The sequence below is a fragment of the Belonocnema kinseyi genome, chromosome 1, assembly GCF_010883055.1.
Source record: "Belonocnema kinseyi isolate 2016_QV_RU_SX_M_011 chromosome 1, B_treatae_v1, whole genome shotgun sequence".
NCBI lineage: Eukaryota > Metazoa > Arthropoda > Insecta > Hymenoptera > Cynipidae > Belonocnema > Belonocnema kinseyi.
In genome coordinates this window covers 57145960-57168330 of record NC_046657.1, presented here as the reverse complement: position 1 = coordinate 57168330, position 22371 = coordinate 57145960, and the positions used below count along the sequence as shown (strand labels likewise).

The window sequence follows — 22371 nt, the reverse complement described above, 5'->3', positions numbered from 1 at the left end:
TTAATTTATATTTTTGTTTGCAGACAAAAAATCTCTTAAGAAAAACTCAAACATCTTATAAGTTGTTGAGAATAATCCAAAAATGGTCGATAGTTGTTTTTCCGATAATTTCCATAGTGATATCATCGAATATGCCAGCCGTAAGTCTTAAAAAAAATTAGCCTTAAATTTCTGTGCATTTTTTACCCTCAAAGAGAAATTTTTGGGCCTGAAAAATCCCGAAAAATAAAATTCACGACACGATTTTGTAGAAATTTTCCCCCTCTTGTTGATAATTCGTTTTCTTATTTATCTGAAAATTATATATTTTTTTAACTGAAAATTTAACTATTTGTTTTGAAATTCATATATTTCGTTAAAAATTCGTTATTATTTGTAGGAAATTAATCTTCTTTCTCGAAAAATAATATTTTTGTTTGAAATTTTGTTTTTTCTCTTAATGATACATTTTTTTTTACTGAAAATTGAACTATTTTACTTTAGATTAAAAATTTTTCAGTTTAACTGTTAACTCAATTATTTAATTAAAAATATATTTATTGTTAAAAATTTGATTTTTTTGTATAAAAATAAGCTGAGAATTCCTTCTTTTTAGTTGAAAATTAATTTCAGATTTTTGTTGGAAATTATTTTTAATAACTGAAAATTTAATTCTTCCATTCTTGATTGTAAAATTACTATTTTTATTTGAAAAATCGTTTCATTCTTCGTTAAAAATTAATTACTCTATTTTTTATTGTAAATTACAAATTTTTATTTAAACATTAAACTTTTAGGTTAAAAATAAGTTTATTTGGTTAAAAATTGGATTTTTTGTAGAAAAACTATCTTCTTGTATGAGAATTCATCTTTTTCTTTAAAAATTGATTTCATATTTTTGTGGGAAATTATTTTCAATAACTGAAAATTTAATTACTATATTTTCCATCATAAATTATTTTTTTTTTGGGAAATTCATCTCCTTAGTTGAAAATTGAATTATTTTGTCGAAAAATTTCACTTCCATTTTTGGTAGAAAATTGAGCTTTTTAGTTTAAATTTGAACTATTTGGTTGAAAATTATTTTTTTTTCAATAGTGAATTAATTATATTTTTTGAAAATGTAAATTCCATGTTTGGTTGAAAGTTGATGTTTCAAACAGAAAATTTTCAATATTTCATTATTATATTCTTAAATTATAAATAATATTGTTAAAAAAATTTTTTGTTATTTAAATTCGAGGATGGTCCACTTTAGGCTATTTTATAATTCGGGACGACTTGAAAATATAAATATTTCGTTGCACTTTTAACTACTTTGTTTAAACAGGGATTTTTTTGGTTGAAGATTAATTATTTTAGTTAAAAATGTTGTTGAAAATTTGTCTTTTTGATTGAAAAAAAACTTTTTTAAATATAAAATTCAACTATTTTGGTTAAAAATGAAACTGGGAGAAAAAAAGCTTTGCTGAAAATTAACTTATTTCTTGAAAATTCAAATATTTTAGTAAAAAATTCAAATATTCGGTTAAAAATTAGAGTATTTTTTTGAAATTTAACTGTTTGCAAAAAAATAACCTTTGGGTGTGAATTTTTTTTTTTATTAAAAATTCGACTATTGTAGTAGAAAATTGAAATAATTGGTTAAACCTTTAACTATTGGGTGAAAAATAAACTTTTTGGTTGAAAATTCATCTTTTTAGTTGAAAATGAACTTTTTGGTTAAAAATAATTTTTTTTCTTGAAAATTCAAATGGTTCAGTAGCAAATTCAACTATTTGATTTAAAATTAAATTTGTACTCCGAAATTAATATATATTTTTTAAAACTCGACTATTTTAGTAGAAAATTGAACTGTTTGGGAGAAATTTAATTTTTTTTAATGTATCTTTTTGTTTGAAAATTCAAATATTGGATAAAAAATTACTCCATTTATTTCTAAATTAAAGCATTTTGAACATTTAACTTCTTGCTATAAAATTAATATTTTTGTTGAAAATTTAGATTTTTTCTTAAAAATTCAACTATTTTATTAAAAAATAGTTTAAAAATAAATAAAATAAAAAATAAAATAAAAATAAATAAAAAAAAATAGTTTTTTAAATAGTTTAGTGAAAATTTATATTTTTTGATACAAATTAAATTATTTTAGTAGAAAATTCAAATTGATAGAAAAATTTCTTCTTTGCTGAAAATAAACTTTTTTCTGGAAAATTCAAATATTTTTGTAGAAAATTCAACAACTTTTTGTTTGGAAATTCATATTTTTTGTTAAAAATTCGACCATTTTATTAGAAAAATGGACTATTTAGGAGAAAATTAAAATTTTTTTATGTATCTTTTTGGTTGAAAATGCAACTATTTGATTAAAAATTACTCTATTTATTTTTTAATTAAACTATTTGTGCAAAAATTAATTTTTTCTTAAAAATTAATATTTTGTTGAAAAAGTTGTACAGTTTGATTGAAAAATAAACTGTTTATTAAAAAATTTAACTTCTTGCTAGAAAATTAACTTTTTTGTTGAAAATTCAAATATTTTAGTAAAAAATTCGAATATTTGGTTAAAAATTAGAGTATTTTTTTGTTGAAAATTTAACTATTTGCAAAAAAAATTAACTTTAGGGTGTGAAATTCCCTTTCGTTGTTGTTAAAAATTCGACTGTTTTAGTAGAAAATTCAATTAGTTGGTAAATAATTAAACTATTGGGTCCGAAGTAAACTCTTATGTTGAAAATTCATCTTTTTAGTTGAAAATGAACTTTTTTGACAATTTTATTAGAAAATTGAACTGTTTGGGAGAAAATTAATTTTTTTTAATGTATCTTTTTGTTTGAAAATTCAAATATTGGATTAAAAATTACTCTATTTATTGTTAAATTAAAGTATTTTGGAGAAATTAAATTTTTTTCTCAAAAGTTTATACTTTTGATAAAAAATTGCAATATGTGATTGAAAAATAAACATGTTATTTAAAAATTGAACTTCTTGCTATAAAATTAACATTTTTGTTCCAATATATATTTTTTGTTCAAAATTTAACTATTATATTAAAAAATAGTTTTCTTATTAAAAATTCATATTTTTTTATACAAATTAAATTATTTTTATAGAAAATTCAAATTGCTAAAAGATTAACTTTTTTGTTGAAAATTTATATTTTTTAATAAAAATTAAATTATTTTAGTAGAAAATTCAAACTGGTAGAAAAATAACTTTTTTCTTGAAAATTCAAATATTTTAGTCAAAAATTCGACCATTTGATTCAAAATTAAATTTTTTGTTGGAAATTCATATTTTTTGTTAAAACTACGATTATTTTAGTAGAAAATTGAACTGTTTGGGAGAAAATTAATTTTTTTAATGTATCTTTTTGTTTGAAAATTCAACTATTTGATTAAAAATTACTCGATTTATTTTTAAATTAAATTATTTGGGAGAAAATTAGTTTTTTTCTTAAAAATTAATTAATGTTTTGTTGAAAAATTATACTATTTGACTGAAAAACAAACTATTTATTTGAAAATTTAGCTTCTTGCTTTAAAATTAACATTTTTGTTGAAAATTTGTATTTTTTGTCAAAAATCCAAGTATTTGATTAAAAATTAGTTTTCTTTTATAAAAATTAAACTTCTTACTAGAAAATTAACTTTTTCAGCGAAAATTTATATTTTTTGATAGAAATTAAATTATTTTAGTAGAAAATTCAAATTGGTAGAAAAATTTATTTTTTGCTGAAAATGAACATTTTTCTTCAAAATTTAAATATTTTAGTAAAAAATTCTACCATTTGATTCAAAATTAAATTTTTGGTAGGAAATTCATATTTTTTGTTAAAAATTCGATTATTTTAGTAGAAAATTGAACTGTTTGGGGGAAATATCATTTTTTTAATGTATCTTTTTGTTTGAAAATTCAACTATTTGATTAAAAATTACTCTATTTATTTTTAAATTAAAGTATTTGGGAGAAAAAAGTTGTTTCCTTAAAAATTTATATTTTGATGAAAAATTGCACTGTTTCACTGAAAAATAGATTATTCATTTGAAAATTTAACTTATTGCTCGAAAATTAATTTTTTTTTGGAAAATTTATATTTTTTGTTAAAAATTAAATTATTTCTGTAGAAAATTCATCTATTTGATTTAAAATTCACTTTTGGTAAGAAATTCATAATTTTGGTTAAAAATTCGACTATTTTAGTAAAAAAATTGAACTGCTTGGGAGAAAATTTATTTATTTAATGTTTCTTTTTGTTTGGAAATTCAACTATTTGTTTAAAAATTATTCTATTTATTTTAAGATTAAACTATTTGGGCGAAAATTAATTGGTTTCTTAAAAATTTATATTATTTATTGAAAATTTTTAAAATAATTTAAAAAATAAAAAAAATTAATTTAATGTATCTTTTTTATTTGAAAATCCAACTACTTGTTTCAAAGTGGAAATACATCGTTAAAAATTAGTTTTTTTAGTTGAAGGTTTATTATTTTATTTGGAAATTGTTCTATTTGGTTTGAAAATTTAACTATTCTATTCATGGTTTAAAATTTCTTTTCAAGTTTTCTTTTTTAAAAAGTTTTTTAAAAGTTCTAAATATCTCTATTCAGCTCAAAATTCAATAAAGTTGTTAAATGTGCAGCTAATTTGTTTAAAACAGAATTTTTTTAGTTAAAAATTCATCGCTTTTGTAGAAAATGTAACTATTTTTTTGAAAATTCCTTTTGTTTTTTTGTTGTAGTTGAAAATTTATCTTTTTTTAGTTGAAAATTCAACTGCTTTGTTTAAAGTGGAAATACTTTATTAAAAGTTTTTTTTTTATCTTTTGCATTGAAAATTTATTTTTTTGGTTGAAAGATTTTTTAAAATAAAGATTGATAATTTTATTTGAAAATTCATATCTTTGATTGGAAATTGAACTATTTTGTTAAAATTCTATTTTTTCCTGGTGGAAAATGAATCCTTTTAACTAAAAATGGAAATATTTCATTTTTTTATTGATAAATGAATTGAAAAATTAATTAATGAACAAAACTTACTTTACAGGCTGTAGTTTTAAGCTGGGCGACAAATAGTACCCTAGCATTTGCAGAAATGCTTTTATTTTCTCTACCAAAAGCTCGTCGATTTGTCGGAATTCCTGCAACTCTTTCTGATCACGATCGCCCATTCAGAGTTTTATTCGAAAAAATTAAAGAGAAATATAGGCTACCGAGGAGCGTGAAAGAAATTTCATAATCGAGTAAGTAAAACTGTTATTTGTAAATAGACGAAATTTGATATGTAATTATTATATGGTATAGTTTTAAGGAATAAAAAAATATTTAATTTACCGTTGGCAGTTAATTTAAAAATTTTTTAATTATAACTAATATTACTAGTAATCTTCATTCTTTAATTTTCTTTTTTATTTCACAAGTTCTTTTTTTTATATTATATTTATTAATATTTTTTTATATTTTTATTTTATTTTTGTATTTTTTAGTTCATTTTATATGACATAAATTACTTGGAATTTTAAAAGAAGAAAAAAAGCATTTTTTAAAAAATAGTTGAATTTTGAGCATATAAAGGTTAAATTTTCAACGAAAAATAGAATAGTGAAATTTTGAGATAAAAAAATTAATTTTTAACCGAAAAAAGGAATTTTTCAACAAAAAATTTAATTTGCTAGCATGTAGTTAAATTTTCAAATAAATAATTAATTTTTCAATCAAAAAGTAGAATTTTGAATCAAAAATTTAAATTTTGAAGAAAAAAATTATTTTTCTCCCTAATAGTTAAATTTTCTACTGAAATAATAGTTTCATTTTGAATCAAAATGATGGAATTTTGAATTAAAAAAAATTAATTTTTAAACAAAAAGAGAAATTTTCAACAAAAAGGTTTAATTTTCACCCAATAGTTTAACGTTTGAAGAATCTAGTTGAATTTTTTATTAAAATATTTGAATTTTCAAACAAAAAGGTTAGTTTTCAGCAAAAAAACTATTTTTTCCCCAAATAGTTTCATTTTGAAACAAAATAATTGACATTTTAATTTAAAAAAATTAATTTTCAACCAAAAAGAGAAATTTTCAACAAAAATGTTTAATTTTCTCCCAATAGTTTGATTTTTGAACAAACTAGTTGAATTTTTTACTAAAATATTTGAATTTTCAAACAGAAAGCTTAATTTTCAAGAAAAACAGTATTTTTTCCATAATAGTTTAATTTCAAATTAAAGTAATTGAATTTTTAATTAAAAAATTAATTTTCGACCAAAAACAGGACTTTTGAACAGCAATATTTAATTTTTAACCAACTAGTTGTATTTTCGACTAAAATAGTCGATTTTATTAACGAAAAATTTGAATCTTCAATAAAAAAGTTAAATTTTTAGCAAATAGTTTAATTTTGAATCAAAGTGATTGAATTTTTAATGAAAAAAATTAATTTTCAACCAAAAAGAGGAATTTTCAAGAAAAAAGTTTACTTTGGGCCCAATAGTTTAATTTTTAAATAACCAGTTGAATTTACTTTTGAAATAGATTAATTTTTATACAAAATATAAATTTGTAACAAAACATTTAATTCTCTAGCAAGTAGTTACATTTTCAAATAAACAGTTTATTTTTCAATCAAAAATATAAATTTTAAAGAAGAAAACTAATTTTCACCCAAACAGTTTAATTTAAAAATAAATAGAGATATTTTTGTACAAATAGTTTAATATTCAACCAAAAATCTACATTAAAAAAAAGTTATTTCTCTCCCAAATAGTTACATTTTTTACTGAAAAAATAGGATTTTTAATGAAAAATATGAATTTCCCACCAAAAAGTTAATTTCGAACCAAATAGTTAAATTTTGTACTAAAATATTTAAATTTTCAAGAAAAAAGTTTATTTTCAGCAAAAAAGTTATTTTCCTTCTAAAAAGTGTCATTTTTAACATTGGAATTTACAATAAAAAAAGTACTTTTTCTACCAAAAAGAGGAATTTTCGACAAAAAAATTTACTTTGGACACAATAGTTTAATTTTTAAGCAACTAGTTGAATTTTTCAAAAAAAAAAAACAGAAATTCTTAACAAAAAAGTTCATTTTTTAGCAATTATGTAATTTTTTAAATAGTTAAATTTTTAACAAAAAAATTTTTTTAAAGTAAAATAGTTGTATTTTTAAAAACAAAATTAATTTTTTATCAAATAAGGTAAATATTTCAAATAAATAGTAGATTTTTTCGAAATAGTTAATTTTTCTACTGAATGAAATTTTCAATTTATTCTCTACAGAATAGTAGAATTTTCTATACAAAAATATGAATTTCAAACAAAAAAGTTAGTTTTTAACCAAGCATTTGTATTTTTAAACGATTTATTTTTATTTCTATCAAAAAGAGGAATTTTCAATAAAATGAATTTTGAACAAAAAATGGACTAGTTATCAGTAAAAAAAATTAATTTTCAAATAATATATAATAATGTTTCATACTCAAATTTGAATTTTCCGCAAAAATTTTTATTTTTTAGCAAATAGTTAAATTTTTAACCAGTTATTTGAATTTTCTATCAAAAGTATGTATTTTCAACAAAAGAGTTCATTTTGAATCAAAGTGATTGAATTTTTAATATAAAAAATTAATTTTCAACCAAGAAGCTGAACTTTCAACAAAAAAGTTTACTTTGGACCCAATAGTTTAATTTTTAACTAACCAGTTGAATTGAATATTGAAATAGATTAATTTTTATAAAAAATATAAATTTTGAACAAAATATTCAATTCTACAAAAAGTAGTTAAATTTTCAAATAAATAGTTTATTTTTCAAGGAAAAAGTTGAATTTTGAATCGAAAATATAAATTAAAAAAAAATTGAATTGTTAATGAAAAAAGGTATTTTTCCCCATATGGTTTCATTTTGAATCAAAACAATTGAATTTTTAATAAAAAAATTAATTTTCAACCAAAAATTTGAATTTTCAGCAAAAAATTCATTTTTTAAGCAAATAGTGAAATTTTAAAATAAATAGTTTAATTTTTAATCAAGTAGTTTAATTTTCTGTTAAAAATATGTATTTTCAACAAAAAAGTTAATTTTTAACCGTCTAGTTAAATTTTATACTAAAAAAGTCGATTTTTTAGCCAAAAATTGGAATTGTCAACAAAAAAGTTAATTTTTTTAGCAAACAGTTTCATTTTGAATCAAAGTGATTGAATTTTTAATCAAAAAAATTATTTTTCAATCAAAAAGAGTAATTTTTCATAAAAAAAAGTTTACTTTGGACCCAATAGTTCAATTTTTAAGTAACTAATTGAATTTTCTACTAAAATAGTCGATTTTAATAACAAAAAATTTGAACATTCAGCAAATAGTTAAATTTTTAAATAAATTGTTGAATTTTCTATCAAAAATTTGTATTTTTAACAAAAAAGTTCATTTTCACCCAACTAGTTGAATTTTCTACTAAAATAGTTTAATTTTTATCAAAATATATAAATTTTGAAGCAGATAGTTTAATTTTGTATCAAAGTAATTTAATTTTTAACCATACGTATGACTTTAAACAAAAAGTTCATTTTCAACCAAATAGTTAAATTTTTAACCCGTAAATATGTAAATTTTGATAAAAAATTAGTTAAAGAAATTAATTTTTAAGCATAAAGAAAACAGCCAAATTTCCAGATGAAACATTAATTTTTGACCAAAGAAAAGCACATTTTTCTACAATAATATATAAGATTATTTTTCAGATAAATAGTTTAATTTTTAACCAATAATTTAATTTTCTATCAAAGAAATTTAATTTTCCACATGAACTTTTTTGTTAACAAATTATTTTTCTTGTTGTTAAAAATTAATATTTTAGGTCGAAAATTCGGCTATTTTGGTATTTAATTCAACGATTTGGTTGAAAATTAATTTTAATTTCATTTTCAAAATAAAATTTTTTGTTGAAAATCAACTTTTTTGTTAAAAATCCATATATGAGATTGAAAAATTATTATATATTATTTAAAAATTAATTTTTTCACTGATAACTATTCCATTCTTTGTTGAAAATTCATTTATTTGACTGAAAATTCATATTTTTGATAGAAAATAAAAAAAATTTGTTTACAAATACAAATGCTTGGTTAAAAAATAATCTGATTTGGTTGAGGATTCAACTATTTTAGTAGAAAATTCAACTGTTTGGTTAAAAACTAACTTTTTTGTTAGAAATTCATATTTTTTTATAGAAAATTCTACTATATTTTAAATTGAAAATTCTACTATTTGGTTGAAAAATAAACTATTTATTTGAATTATTTAACTTAAAATTTAACGAAACTAAATTTTTGTTTGGACATTCATATTTTTTATTGAAAATTATATTTTTTTTACTAAAAAATGTAATTATTTTGCAGAAAAATAACTTTTTTTCTTGATGTATATTTTTGGTTCAAAATTAAACTATTTGGAGGAAAATTCGTTTTGTTTTTTAAAAATTTATGTTTTTGATTTAAAATTCTACTATTTGATTGAAAAATAAACTATTTATTTGAAATATTTAACCTACTTGCTAGATATTAATTTTTGTTGTTGAAAATTTATATTTTTTTGGTAAAAATTGAACTATTTTGTTAAAAACAATCATTTTTTTTGTTTGTTAAAAATTAAACTATTTATTTAAAAATTTACAGATTTGCTAAAGAAAGAACTTTTTTGTCGAAAATTTCTCTTTTTGGTAGAAAAAGACCTTTTTTAAATTTCAATATTTTGGTTAACAATTTAATTATTTGGAAAAAAATCAACTTTTTTCTTGAAAAGTAAAATATTTGAGAAAAAATTAAACTGTTTGTTCTAGCTCTATTTATTTTAAAATTTAACTATTTGGGAGAAAATTAGTTTTTTCTTAAAAATTAATATTTTTTATTTAATTATAAAACAAATATAATAATTATAAAATAAATATAAAATAAATTTTATTTTGTTGAAAATTTAAGTATTTTTTTTTTATTAAACTGTTTTGGTAAAAAATCATTTTTTTGTTTGTTAAAAATTATAGTATTTATTTAAAAACTAACATATTTGCTAAAAAATTAACTTTTTTGTTAAAAATTTATGTTTTTATAATCAAAATTCAACTATGTTTTTGGATGAAAATTAACTTTATTTTTGAAAAATCAAATACTTTAGTAGAAAATTAAACTGTTTATTTGTAAATTAAACTATTCAGGAGAAAATTCTGGTTTACGTAAAAAAAACTATTTTCTTCTGTTCAAAATTAAACAATTGATTAAAAAATTTATATTTTTGCTAAAAAACTATCTTTTTTTGAAAATATTAATTTTTTGGAAAAATAAAACTATTTTAGTATAAAATTCAACTAGTTAGTTAAAAATTAAACTATTGGGGCAAAAGTAAATTTTTTTGTTGAAAATTCATCTTTTTGGATGAAAATTAACATATTTTAAATTGAAATTTCAACTATTTTGGTTAAAAAGGAAGCTATTTGGGAGAAAACGAACTTTTTTGTTCAAATTTACTTTTTTGTTAAAACATAACTTTTTGTCTTGAAAATTCTTATTTTTTGGTTGAAACTTCAACTATTTGGTTGGACATTTGTTTGTTTTTTATTTGAAAATTAATTTTGTAAACTAAAAATTAAACTATTCCATTTTTTGTTGAAATTTGAGTTTTTAAGGCTGCAAAATTCTTGTATTTTCTTGAAATCACGTTTTTTTTGTGGAAGATAAAAAGTTTTGTTTAAAAATACAAATGTTTAACAAATAATTTTTTTCAGTGCAGAATTCCTTTTTTTTCTCTAAATAATCATCTTTTTTTTAATTTACCTGTTTTTGATTGGAAATTTAACCCTTTGGCTTAAAATGTAGGTACTTTGCAAATCTTCCTTTTTTAGTATAAAATAAATTTTCCTGATTGAAGGCTTCCGTTTCCGGTACCGATCGCGAAAGAATTTTTTTTGTCAAGTGGTATATTTTTGGCTTTGGTGAAGGAAATAAGGGTGAGAGGATGCAGAAAAGGCAGAAAGTGCGGAGATCGAGTGTAAAGGAAGAAGGATGAGCGAAGGCAAAGGTTTGAAGGGTGAAAGTGAGTGGTTTGAAGTGAAAATTTGGAGCGTGTGAAGTTTTTGAGGTTAGGAGTAAAAAAATAGTTGTTTGGTCAGGGGGGCAAGAGGTAGGTGATAAAGGCGGGAAACGTCAAGAAGCTGTGGGTAAAGTAGGAGGCCGACGACGTGAAGTCCACAAACTGGCGCTAGAGGGCAACAGTTACTGGACGATCGCACAGAGCAGAAACCATAGTGGCTGCAACAGCTGACGTTTCTGAGAGCGTTGAAAATCGGGGGGGGGGGGGGGGGGGCGTTGATCATAGTGACAGCAGCGGTGACGAAAGTACCGAGAAGTCGACCCGAGTGGGGATGGCAGCGGACTCAGGTACGGGCAAGCAACGTGGAAGGCCCTCAAATTTACAGCGCCTTAATAAGCTAGGCAACGCGGGTTCGAACAGAAGTCTGGACGTATGGCAAAAAAAGGCAAGCGCGACTAGCAGTGAAGGGGAGGAAAAAAGGATAAAAGTGGCTAGAAAAGATGAGGTAGAAAGGGACCAGCATAACAAGAGAGTTAGAATTAAAAGGAAAACATCAGAGAGAGATTGGGGGGATGTTTGAAAAATGGGAAGCTCTCATTAAAGGCTTTAGAGAGGAAACATGAAAGAGGTTGGATGAAATGAATAGGGATATGAATAGGCAGGGAACCGATGTAAGGGGGGAAGTGAAAAAGGTCAGAGAAAAATGGGAAGAATGGGATAAACGTTGGAAGGAGGAGAAAGACAAGGTTTGGGGTAAGCTAGAGAGCATTGAGAATAGAGAGAGAGAGAGGTTGACGAACAGAGATCTAGAGAAATAAAACAGCTGGAAGAACGGGTATCCAGTCTAGAAATTACGAATGAGCACATGGGGGAAAAGACAGAAAATAAGGAAATAGTTCAAGGGTATGAAAAGAACGTCCGAAGTGAGAATGAAAGTTTGAAGAAAAGACTAGTGAGATCGAAAGAAGATTAGAAGGGGAAGAAAGGGCAAAGAGGAAAAATAACATAGTAGTTAAGGGATTAAAAGTGGAGAGTGAAACAGGAGAAGTGGAAATAACAAATCTTTTCGAGATATTAGAATCGAGGTAAGGGTAGAAGGAGTCAAGAGAATAGGAGGGATAAAGGAAGGAAAAGAAGGAATGTTTCTAATAAAAGTAGGGAGTGAGGAGGTGAAAAAGAACATTATGGAGGGAAAAAAAATTATTGAGAAGAAGAAGGGAAAGAATTGAAGAAGATCTGACATAGAGGGAGAGGAAAAGGAGATGGCAAATAGAGCAGAGGGCTTGGGTAGAGAGGAAAAGGGGCCATATGGTGTGGTTTTGGGAGGAGTTAGAAAAGTGGGATGTGATTATGATGAATGAAACTTGGGCAGATGAGAAGGATTTGAAGGGAATAAAAAAGTTATTACCGAAAGGTTATGTGTGGACAATGCAAGAAGCAAGAAAAGAACACGTTAAAGGGAGAGGGATGGGCCGCATGGTGTTAGGGGTGAAAAAATAATTATCAGTAAAAGGGAGAAAAGATGGTGAAATGGAGGAAAAGGATGGAACAATGATAAGAAAAATTATAATTGGGAAAGTAGAAATAGCGGTGGTGTGTGTATACAGAAGGAGAGGGGAAGAGGAAGGCTGGAGAGTAATAAGGAGGTAGATGGAGGAAAAGAAGGAAAAGAAAGAAGAATTAGTTATAATAGGAGGGAACTTAAATGCATAGACTGGCGAACAAGGGGGAGGGTTACGGGATGAAGAAAAGGAGGCATTTGTAAGGCATATGTAAATTATAAAGGAACTACAAACATAGAGAGATGGACAGGGAGGGGAGGAAGTTACTAGACATGACAACATCTACGTACTTAACTATTTAGTTAACAGAAATTTTGGGAGAAAGAAAGGAAAACTAGTCGCTTTGTTGGTAGATTTCAAATCAGTATTTGACTCAGTGAACAGAAAAGTGCTATGGCAGGTTTGAAGAGAAGCTAAAAAGGGGAAAGGGAAGTAGAATGGCACAAGCATGTTTCGGCGAAATTCGGAACAATTAAGTGAGAGGTAATGTGGGAAATTCAAAATGGGAGGAAGAAAGGAGAAAAATGAGAAGGGTGTGTAATATTCGAGAAGGGGTTGTGGAGTGGAAGGACATGGAGTTAGAGCTATTGGTTAAACAAGGAGAAGAGAGATGGAGAAAGATTATAGATTCGAGGTACAATAGATGGTATATGATAGTCAAAGGGTTGACGGAACCAGAATATCTGCAAAAAATAAAAAAGGAAGAAAAATGGAGTAGAGTTGTACGGTTCAGAGTGGGAGAAGGAGTGAGAGCATGCAGATATTGGATGGATGAAGAGGAGAATTTATGCAGAGTATGTGGATACGAAATGGAGTCATGGGCACATGTATTAGAGAGATGTACAGGAGAGGAAGAGGGACAGTTGAGTGTGGATGAGTGTGTAAGATGGATCTTGGATGGCAGTGAGCAGGGAGTGATGTGGATGAAGAAATTGGAAGAAGTAAGGGAAAGCAAGGGAGTAGGGCAGAGCCAAACGGGTGATCCTGAAAAGGGACAGTAAAAGACGAAAATTGTTTTCAATATCGTGGAAAATGCATTTTTTATGGTAAGAGGAAATGGAAGCCCTGGAAGCTCGCTCATTTTAGGAATTAACATCACTATGTTACTATTGTTTATCCTACGTAATGCGAAAGAGTAGAAAATAAGTAGTAGTTAAGTTAGACTAAGGATGGAATTGTAAATATGTGTACAGGGAGCGGAGGCCCTCAAACCCTTAAAAGGGAGAGAATAAATACATACAATTTTCCTGATTGAAAAGAAAAATCCCTGAAATTACCAGGTTGTTCCAGGTACATAATAAATTTCCTGACAATTCCAGGATTTCCAGGTGAGTAAAAACCCGGATTTTAAAATGTTTTTAATGAAATAAAAAATCAAAATTTGCTTTATATAACAATATAATTGATCTTAATATACAAAAGCTTGTAAATAATCCAAAGCAAAGCACAATTATTGTAGAAAAATTATTTTTTTAAATTAATAAAATTAATTAATTTTCGTGATTGAAAATTCAGTTAGTCTTTTTGGCCGAAACTTTGAATTTTTTTTAGAAAACTATTGCTATTTAATTTTATATTACAATTTAAAAAATATGTATCGTGTTTGAAAAAAATACCCTGACTAAAAACCCGGATTTTAAAATATTTTTAATTGAATAAAAAATAAAAATGTGCTTTATATAAAAATCTAATTAATTTTATTATACAAAAGCTTGTAAATAATCTCTAGCAAAGTAGAAAAAATAGAAGCGTAAACTTGCTATTTCACTTACCGAAAAAAAATAAAATGACAAATTAATATTAAGTTTTAATTTTTTAATGATTGAAAGTTTTCCTGATGAAAAATCATTTTTGGTTTTTCATAGTAGACCTGTTCAGTCCATTAGAATTTCTGTCCAAATTTTTAAGATAATCGTTTAGTATTTCCGGTGGAAATATTGTCTCGGAAGCCATTGCTGCAGGCTGAAATCCTGATGGACACGTTTTTGGTGCTTGTTTCGGAGAAGGCAGAGGGTTATTTCCGGTGCTCGCTGATAATCCTGGAAATGTTAAAAACATAGCATTTTATTTATCGGAATAAATATTTCAGCGCAGAAACATAAAAAAAAGCAAAAATTTAATTTATTAAGTTTACAGTATAATTTTCAAGTCAAAAATGTTGTTCTATCAACCAAATTGTTGAGGCCTCAAATAAAAACACACTTTTTTTTTGACAAAAAGGTTAATTGTCTTCCGTTCAGTTAAATTTTCTACTAAAACAGTTTAATTTTTATCGAAAAATATAAATTTTCAACAAAAAATTCAATTTTTTTAGAGAACGGTAAGATTTTTAAATAAATAATTTATTTGTCAATCAAACAGTAGAATTTTCAATAAAAAATATATGTTTTAAGAAAAAAATAATTTTCTCCCAAATAGTTTAAAGTAGAAATCAATAGTTTCATTTTTAACTAAAACATTTAAATTTCCTACCAAAAAGTTCATTTTGAACCACACAGTTTAATTTTCATGTAAATAGTTTAATTTTCTACTAAAATAGTTTCATTTTCGAAAAAATTAATTTGTTAACAAATTTCCGAATTTTTAAATAGTTTAATTTTTAATAAAAAAATTATTTTTTTTACTAAATTTCTCCCAAATAGTTTAATTTTTATCAAATAAAAAATGTTTGTTTAACAAAATGTTGATTTTTTAGCAAATATGTAAATTTTCAAATAAATAGTTGACTTTTTCCCAAATAGTTGAATTTTCTACTAAAATAATAAAATTTTGTATAAAAAATAAGAATTTTGAACCAAATAGTTTAAATTGTAACTAAATAGTTTAATTTTTATCCAAATAGGTCAATTCTCTGCCGAATAGTAGAATTTTCTATACAAAATATGAATTTTAAACAACAAATTAATTTTTTTTAGCGAATGGTTAAATTTCGAAATAAATAATTTATTTTCCAATCAAATAGAATTTTAAAAAAATTAAGAAAAAAATTATTTTCTGTCAAATAGTTAAATTTTCTAATGAAATTATTGAATTTTCAATGGAAAACTTAATCTTGAACCAAATAGTTTAATTTGCAAATCAATAGTTTCACTTTCAACCAAAAAGAGTTAAATTACCTACCAAAAAGATAATTTTGAGCCAAATAGTTTAATTTTCAAATAAATACAATTTTATTTAAATAGTTTAATTTTCTACTAAAATATTTGAATTTCCTGCTAAAATAGTTAATTTAAAAAAAATTAATTTCTTAGCAAATTTGTAAATTTCTAAATAGTTTAATTTTTATTAAAAAATAATTTTTTTTAAACTAAAATAGTTAATATCTTAACAAAAAGATGTTTTTTCAACGAAAAAAATTAATTTTCGAGCAAGTAAATTAAATATTTTAAATAAATAGTTTATTTTTCAAGCAAATAGTACAATTTTCAATCAAAAATATAAATTTAAAAAACAACTAATTTTCTGCCAAATAATTAAATTTTTATGAAGAAAAATTTTTTTTTAACTTTTAAAATTTTTTTTTTTAAATTAAAATATTTTAGTAGAAAATTCAACTAGTTGGTTAAACATTAAACTATTATGTTTTTTTCTTGAAAATTCAACCATTTTCTTTAAAATTAAACTATTTATTTGTAAATTAAACTGTTTGAAAGAAAGTTATTTTTCTTTTTAAAAACTGAAATTTTGCATTGCAAATTTTACTATTTTATTGAAAATAAACTATTTATTTACAAAACTTTACTTGCTAGATAATTAATTTTATTGTTAAAAATTTATATTTTTTGTTAAAAATTAAACCGTTGATTACAAAATTTGTATATTTGCTAAAAAATGACCTTTTTTGTTTAAAATTAAATTTTTTGGTGAAAAATTAAACTATTTTAATACTAAATTCAACCATTTTATGTAAATAATTTAATTTTCTACTAAAATATTTAAATTTCCTACCAAAATAGTTTAATTTTCGGAAAAATTAATTTGTTAGCAAATCTGTACATTTTAAATTGTTTAATTTTTAATTTTAAAAAATGATTTTTTTAATAAAATAGTTGCATTTTTAACAAAAAATATGTATTTTAAACGAAAAAAAATAATTTTCGGGCAGTTAATTTAATATTTCAAATAAATAGTTTATTTTTGAAACAAATAATGAGTAGAATTTTCAATAAAAAATATAAATTTATAAAAAAACTAATTTTCTCCCAATTAGTTTAATTTTTATGAAGAAAAAATGTGTTTAAACAAAATGTTAATTTTTTTAGCAAATATGTAAATTTTCAAATAAGTAGTTTAATTTTTAATCAAATAATCGATTTTTCCCTAAATAGTAGAAATTTCTACTAAAATAATAAAAAATAAGAATTTTGAACCGAATAGTTTAAAATGTAACTAATAGTTTTTTGGGTTAAATTTTCAACTAATTGGTTGAAAATTAACTTATTATAAAATTTAAATATTTGCTAAAAAATTAATTTTTTTGTTAAAAATTTATATTTTTGGTTAAAAAATCGACTATTTTAGTAGAAAATTCAAATAGTTAGTTAATAAATAAACTTTTTGGTCCAAAATAAAGTTTTTTGGTGGAAATTCTATCTTATTGGTTGAAAATTAATATTTTTTTTTTAAATTCAACCACTTTGATTCAAAATGAAACCATCTGGGAGAAAAATAATTTTTTTCTTGAAAATTCAAATATTTTAGTAGAAAATTCAACTATTTGGTTTAAAATTAACTTTTTAGTTAGAAATTCATATTTTTCATTAAACATTCTATTATTTCAGTAGAAAATTTAACTATTTGGGAGAAAATTAATTTTTTCCCAAAAATGTATATTTTTCATTGAAAAGTAAACTATTTATTCCGAATGTAACTGCTTGTTAGAAAATTAAATATCTTGTTGAAAATTTATATTTTTTCATCAAAATTGTTAACAAAATTAAAATAAACAATTAAAATTAAGCTATTAAATTAGTTTTTTAAACTGAAAATTAGACAGATCAAGGTTTCTTATTTATTTCAACTATTTTAAGTAATAATAAAAAATTAGAAACTTATGAACTGAAACCGAAAATTAATTAATAATCTTATTAGTAATAATAATAATTATTAGGCATTCAAAACATTGACTACCCACCAAATTCTCTCCTAAATATTTAAATTTTCTACTTAAATAATAGAATTTTCAATGAAAAATGTGAATTTCCTAAAAAACTTAATTTTGAACCAAATAGTTTAATTTAAAAATCAATAGTTTCATTTCTGACGTAAGCATGTAAATTTCGTACCAAAAAGTTAATTTTGAACCACATAGTTTAATTTTATGTAAATAGTTTAATTTTCTACCAAAATAGTTTACTATTCAACAAAAAATTTATTTTGTTAGCAAATAATTAATTTTTTTAATAAATAGTTTAATTAAAAAAATATATTTTTTACAAAAAATAGTTAAATTTCTAAATGAACAGTTTAATTTTTAACCATCTAGTTGAATTTTCTTCTAAAATATGTTAGTTTTAAACACAAAATATAAATTTCCATCCAAAAAGTTAATTTTTAATCAAATAGTTTAATTTTTAAGCAAATAGTTGAATTTTCTACTAAAATATTTGAATTCTCAAGAAAAAATTTTTTTTTTAGCAAGAAAGTTATTTTTCTGCCAAATGGTTCCAAATGGTCTTGTAAAATAGTTTCATTTTTATCGAAAAATATAAATTTTCACCAAAAAGTTAATTTTTTTAGCAAATTTAAAAATTTTTAAGTAAATAAGTGATTTTTCTATCAAATAGTAGAATTTTGAAACGAAAATATAAATTTTAAGTAAAAATTTGTTTTCATCCAAAATATTTTAATTTAAAAATAAATAGGGTAATTTTTAATCAAATAGCTGATTTTTCAACAAAAAAGATACATTTTGGAAAAAGTTAATTTTCTCCCAAATAGTTAAATTTTCTACTGAAATAATAGAATTTTCAATAAAAATATGAGTTTCCAACAAAAAAGTAAATTTTGATACAAATAGTTTAATTTTAAAATTAATAGTTTAATTTTCATGTAAAAAATTTGAATTTCCTACTAAAAGAGTTTAATTTTTATCAAAAACTTTATTTTGTTAGTTAATAGTTTTTCAAATCCATAATTTAATTTTTAACAACAATTTCTTTACTAAAATAGTTGAAATTTTAACAAGAAATATAAATTTTCAACAAATAAGTCAATTTTTTAGCATATGGTTTAATTTTCAGATAAATAGTTTAATTAAATAAAAAGAAGATTTTTTCTCACAAAAATAGTTAAATTTTTAAATAAATACTTATATTTTTAACCAACTAATTGAATTTTCTTCTAAAAAATATAGTTTTAAACCAAAAAATACGAATTTCCTACCAAAAAGTTAATTTTTAACCAAGTAGTTAAATTTTTAAGCAAATAGTTGAATTTTCTACTAAAATATTTGAATTGTCAAGAAGAAAGTTCATTTGCAGCAAAAAAGTTATTTTTCTCCCAAATGGTTCAATCTTCTGCTACAATAGTTTAATTTTGATCAAAAAATATAAATATTCAACAAAAAAGTGAATTGTAAATCAAATAGTTTAATTTAAAAATAAATAGTTCAATTTTTAACAAAATAATTCAATTTCCTACTAAAATATTTGTTTTCAATAAAAAAAGTTTAATGTGGATTTGAATGTTTTGATTTGAATTAACAATTTTTGTCGTAAAAGCCTATCATAATCTAAGTTTTTTTTCAAAATTATGAACCGTTAAAATCTAATAATTTGGTTAAAAAATGCCATTTTTCGAGACAAAACGCAAAAAAAAAGAAAAACGGAAACTGTTACAATATTTTTGATTTTTGAGATCTAATAATTTTTTTATTAAAAGTCCGCGATTTTGAATTTTTTATTTTTCATATAAAAACTTGTTAAATCTTTGAAATCTAATAATTTTTGACCAAAGTTATCGATTTAAGTCGATAAAGGCCATCATGACCTTCAATTGTTATAAAATTTCCAATCTTATTTGAAATCTAATTATTTCTTGTATTTTTGTACTTGTATTATAAAAATTGAGGACTTTTGGCCGTATTTTAAGGATTCTGCTCCACTGTGGAATAGAGAATTTGTAAACAAAATATAAACTATAATAAAATCTAAATCCTAATCTAAATTTAAAGATTTACCGTGTGAATTGTGATCGAAGTTTGGATAATTTTGTGGATAAATCGATCTTGTTCTGGCTGGCGGTGTAGGGGATTCTTTGGGTGAAGAATTTGGCGGAGTCGGCTTTGCCCGTGAACTTCTTGTTTTCAGTTGTGGCAATTGAGTTTTTCGATATTCCTCAAGGTAGAGTAAAAATTCTCTGTAGGTTACGTAATTCTTAAGAGAAAGGAGAATTAATAATCTTGAAAAATCTACGCTATTTGAAGGGTAACATGTCAAGTCATTTAATTAAGTTGTTCAAACCCCCCTCCCCAGGTATCCCCACTAACACTTATTTTCTGTAACATCATGTCCCACATCTCTTCCTCTCCTCTCCCTTCCCTTCCCTGTTTCCCTTTCTCTTCTTCCCCGACTTCTCCTCCCCTCCTCGGAGCCACCTTTCCCATTTTCGCTTGTCCTCAACCCTTCAATCTCTTATTTCTACTTGCCTTGTCACCCCTATTTCCAATCTACCACTTTCCCGCCCACTCCATTCTTCTCTCCTTAATTACTTCTTGATTATTTCCACTCTCCTTTGATACATCTCTCTTTACTTCCCCTTTCGCCCTATACTTACCTTATCCTCTTCTGAAGTCACCTCTCCTGATTCCTCTCCCCCTTCAGTCTATTCCACTTGATATCGCATCCCTACTCTTCATCTTACACTTTCCCTCCTACCTTTTCTAAACCTACCCTCCTCGGAGTCACCTCTCCTACTTTTACTTGTTCTCAACCCCTTACATCTCTTTCTTCTACCCTCGTCCCTACTTCTACTCCCAATTTCTCATCCACGCTTTCTCCCCCTTCCCATCTCAACTAGTTCTCCTCCCTTTAGTTAAATCTCCTACTTTACGTTCCTCCCTCTACCCTCCTCGGAGTCACCTCTTCTTAATTCCCCTGTCCATCCACCTCTTCAAACTCTTACTTCCACTTGATACACCCCTACTCCTCATTTCCCACTTTCTTGCCAACCTCCTTCTTCCCCTCTCCTCTGTTACATCTCCTCCTACTTTTTCCTCCCAACCCCGTAATCATCTCTCCTACTCAACCGCCCCGTCACCTCTATAATTTCTGATTTTTAACTCACCTTTCCACCCCTATTCCCAATCTCCCACTTTTCCGCCCACCTATTCTTCCCCTTACCTTCCCACCTATTTCCCCGTTTGATGATATCTCCTACTTTCCCTTCCTCCCTCTACTTTTCTTACCCTCCTCGAAGTCTCCTCTTCTACTTCCCTTCTCCCACCAACCCTTCCATCTCTTACTTTCACTTGACTGCCCACCCCTATTCATCTCCCACATTTACGTTCTGATTCGCACTTGCACTCCCACCGCATTCTCAATATCCCACTTTCCCACCCTCCCTTTCTTCCCCTTTCCTTCTCAAATAGTTCTCCTTCCTTTAATTACATCTCCTTCCTTCACTCAAAACTCGTACTTTCCCTTCCTCCCTCTACTTTTCTTACCCTCCTCCGAGTCACCACTCCTTACTTCCCTCTCCCTCCACCCCTTTAATCTCTTACTTTCACCTGACTGTCCATACCTACTTATTTTCCACTTTACTGCTTACTCACTTCTAGCCCTCCATCCTGTTACAGCTCCCCCTACTTTTCCTCCCTTCCTCGGAGTCAACTCTCCTATTTTCTCTCCCCCTTCACCCCTATAATCTCTTATTTGTGCTTGCGCTTCCAACCCATTCTGAATATACCACTTTTCCACCCACCCCTTCGTCCCCTTCCCCTCTCAACTTGTCCCTCTCCCTCTAGTTCAATCTCCTTCCTTTACTCAAAACTCCTACTTTCCCTTCCTCACTTCCCTTCTCCTTATCACGCAGTTTCTCGCTAACCACCTTTTTCCTCTCCCCTATGTTACATCTGCTACTACTTTTCCTTACATCCTATAAGTCACCTTTCCTACATTCTCTTCTCCTCCACCCTTTCAATCTGTTATTTCTGCTCGTCTCCCCACCTCCATTCCCAATCTACTTTTTCGCTTACCCTCTTCACCACCACCCCTGTACCTCCCCTCCCTATCCTCTTTTTTACCTCCTGGGAAAAAAGGACGAAGGACGGTCGCCCGACAGAAAGTATAATTAAATATTTTTAATCCAATTTTTTGTGTCGATTCAGCAACTCATTAGATAGAAGGTAAGATCTCACTTTAAAGAAAAAATGAAAATTGGATTTTTTACCTCCATCTAAAGTTTATATAACGTACCCCTTGAGGGACAAAAATGACCCACTCCAGTTTCTCGGAAACTAATAATATTTTTTTATCGATACTTTTTTGTATCGATTCGGTAACTCAATAGCTAAAATGTAAATTCTAATTTCCTTTTAAATTGAAAAATCAATTTTTTATCACTGTTGAAATTTGAGAGGACGTGCCCCTTGAGCAAATAAAAAATTTCCCCTCCAGTTTCTCAATATTTATAACATTTTTAAACTTTTTTTTTTTGTTTTACGAGGGTAGTTCAATAAGTCCTTAGAATGACCAACAGATGGCGCGCGAATCGCTCCAAATCATCTGTTTTCAGTCAGCACCACTCCCGACTAGAT

At 24.8% G+C, this 22371-nt stretch overlaps 2 protein-coding genes across 3 annotated transcripts in view; one reads left to right on the top strand and one right to left on the bottom strand.

Moving 5' to 3' along the window:
- LOC117170704 (cytochrome c oxidase assembly protein COX18, mitochondrial-like) overlaps nt 1-5279 on the top strand; it is a 22930-nt gene extending 17651 nt beyond the window's left edge. For both annotated transcript variants that reach the window (XM_033357696.1, XM_033357705.1), the window contains exons 4-5: nt 24-140; nt 5027-5279. In XM_033357696.1, coding sequence (XP_033213587.1) covers nt 24-61 — 38 coding nt within the window. In that variant the 3' untranslated portion in view covers nt 62-140; nt 5027-5279. The remainder of the gene's footprint in view (nt 1-23; nt 141-5026) is intronic.
- A 9135-nt stretch (nt 5280-14414) lies between these two features.
- LOC117174945 overlaps nt 14415-22371 on the bottom strand; it is a gene marked incomplete at its 5' end in the record, with an annotated part of 29540 nt that continues 21583 nt past the window's right edge. Inside the window, 2 exons of the mRNA XM_033364411.1 lie at nt 14415-14653; nt 19795-19990. Coding sequence (XP_033220302.1) covers nt 14460-14653; nt 19795-19990 — 390 coding nt within the window. The remainder of the gene's footprint in view (nt 14654-19794; nt 19991-22371) is intronic.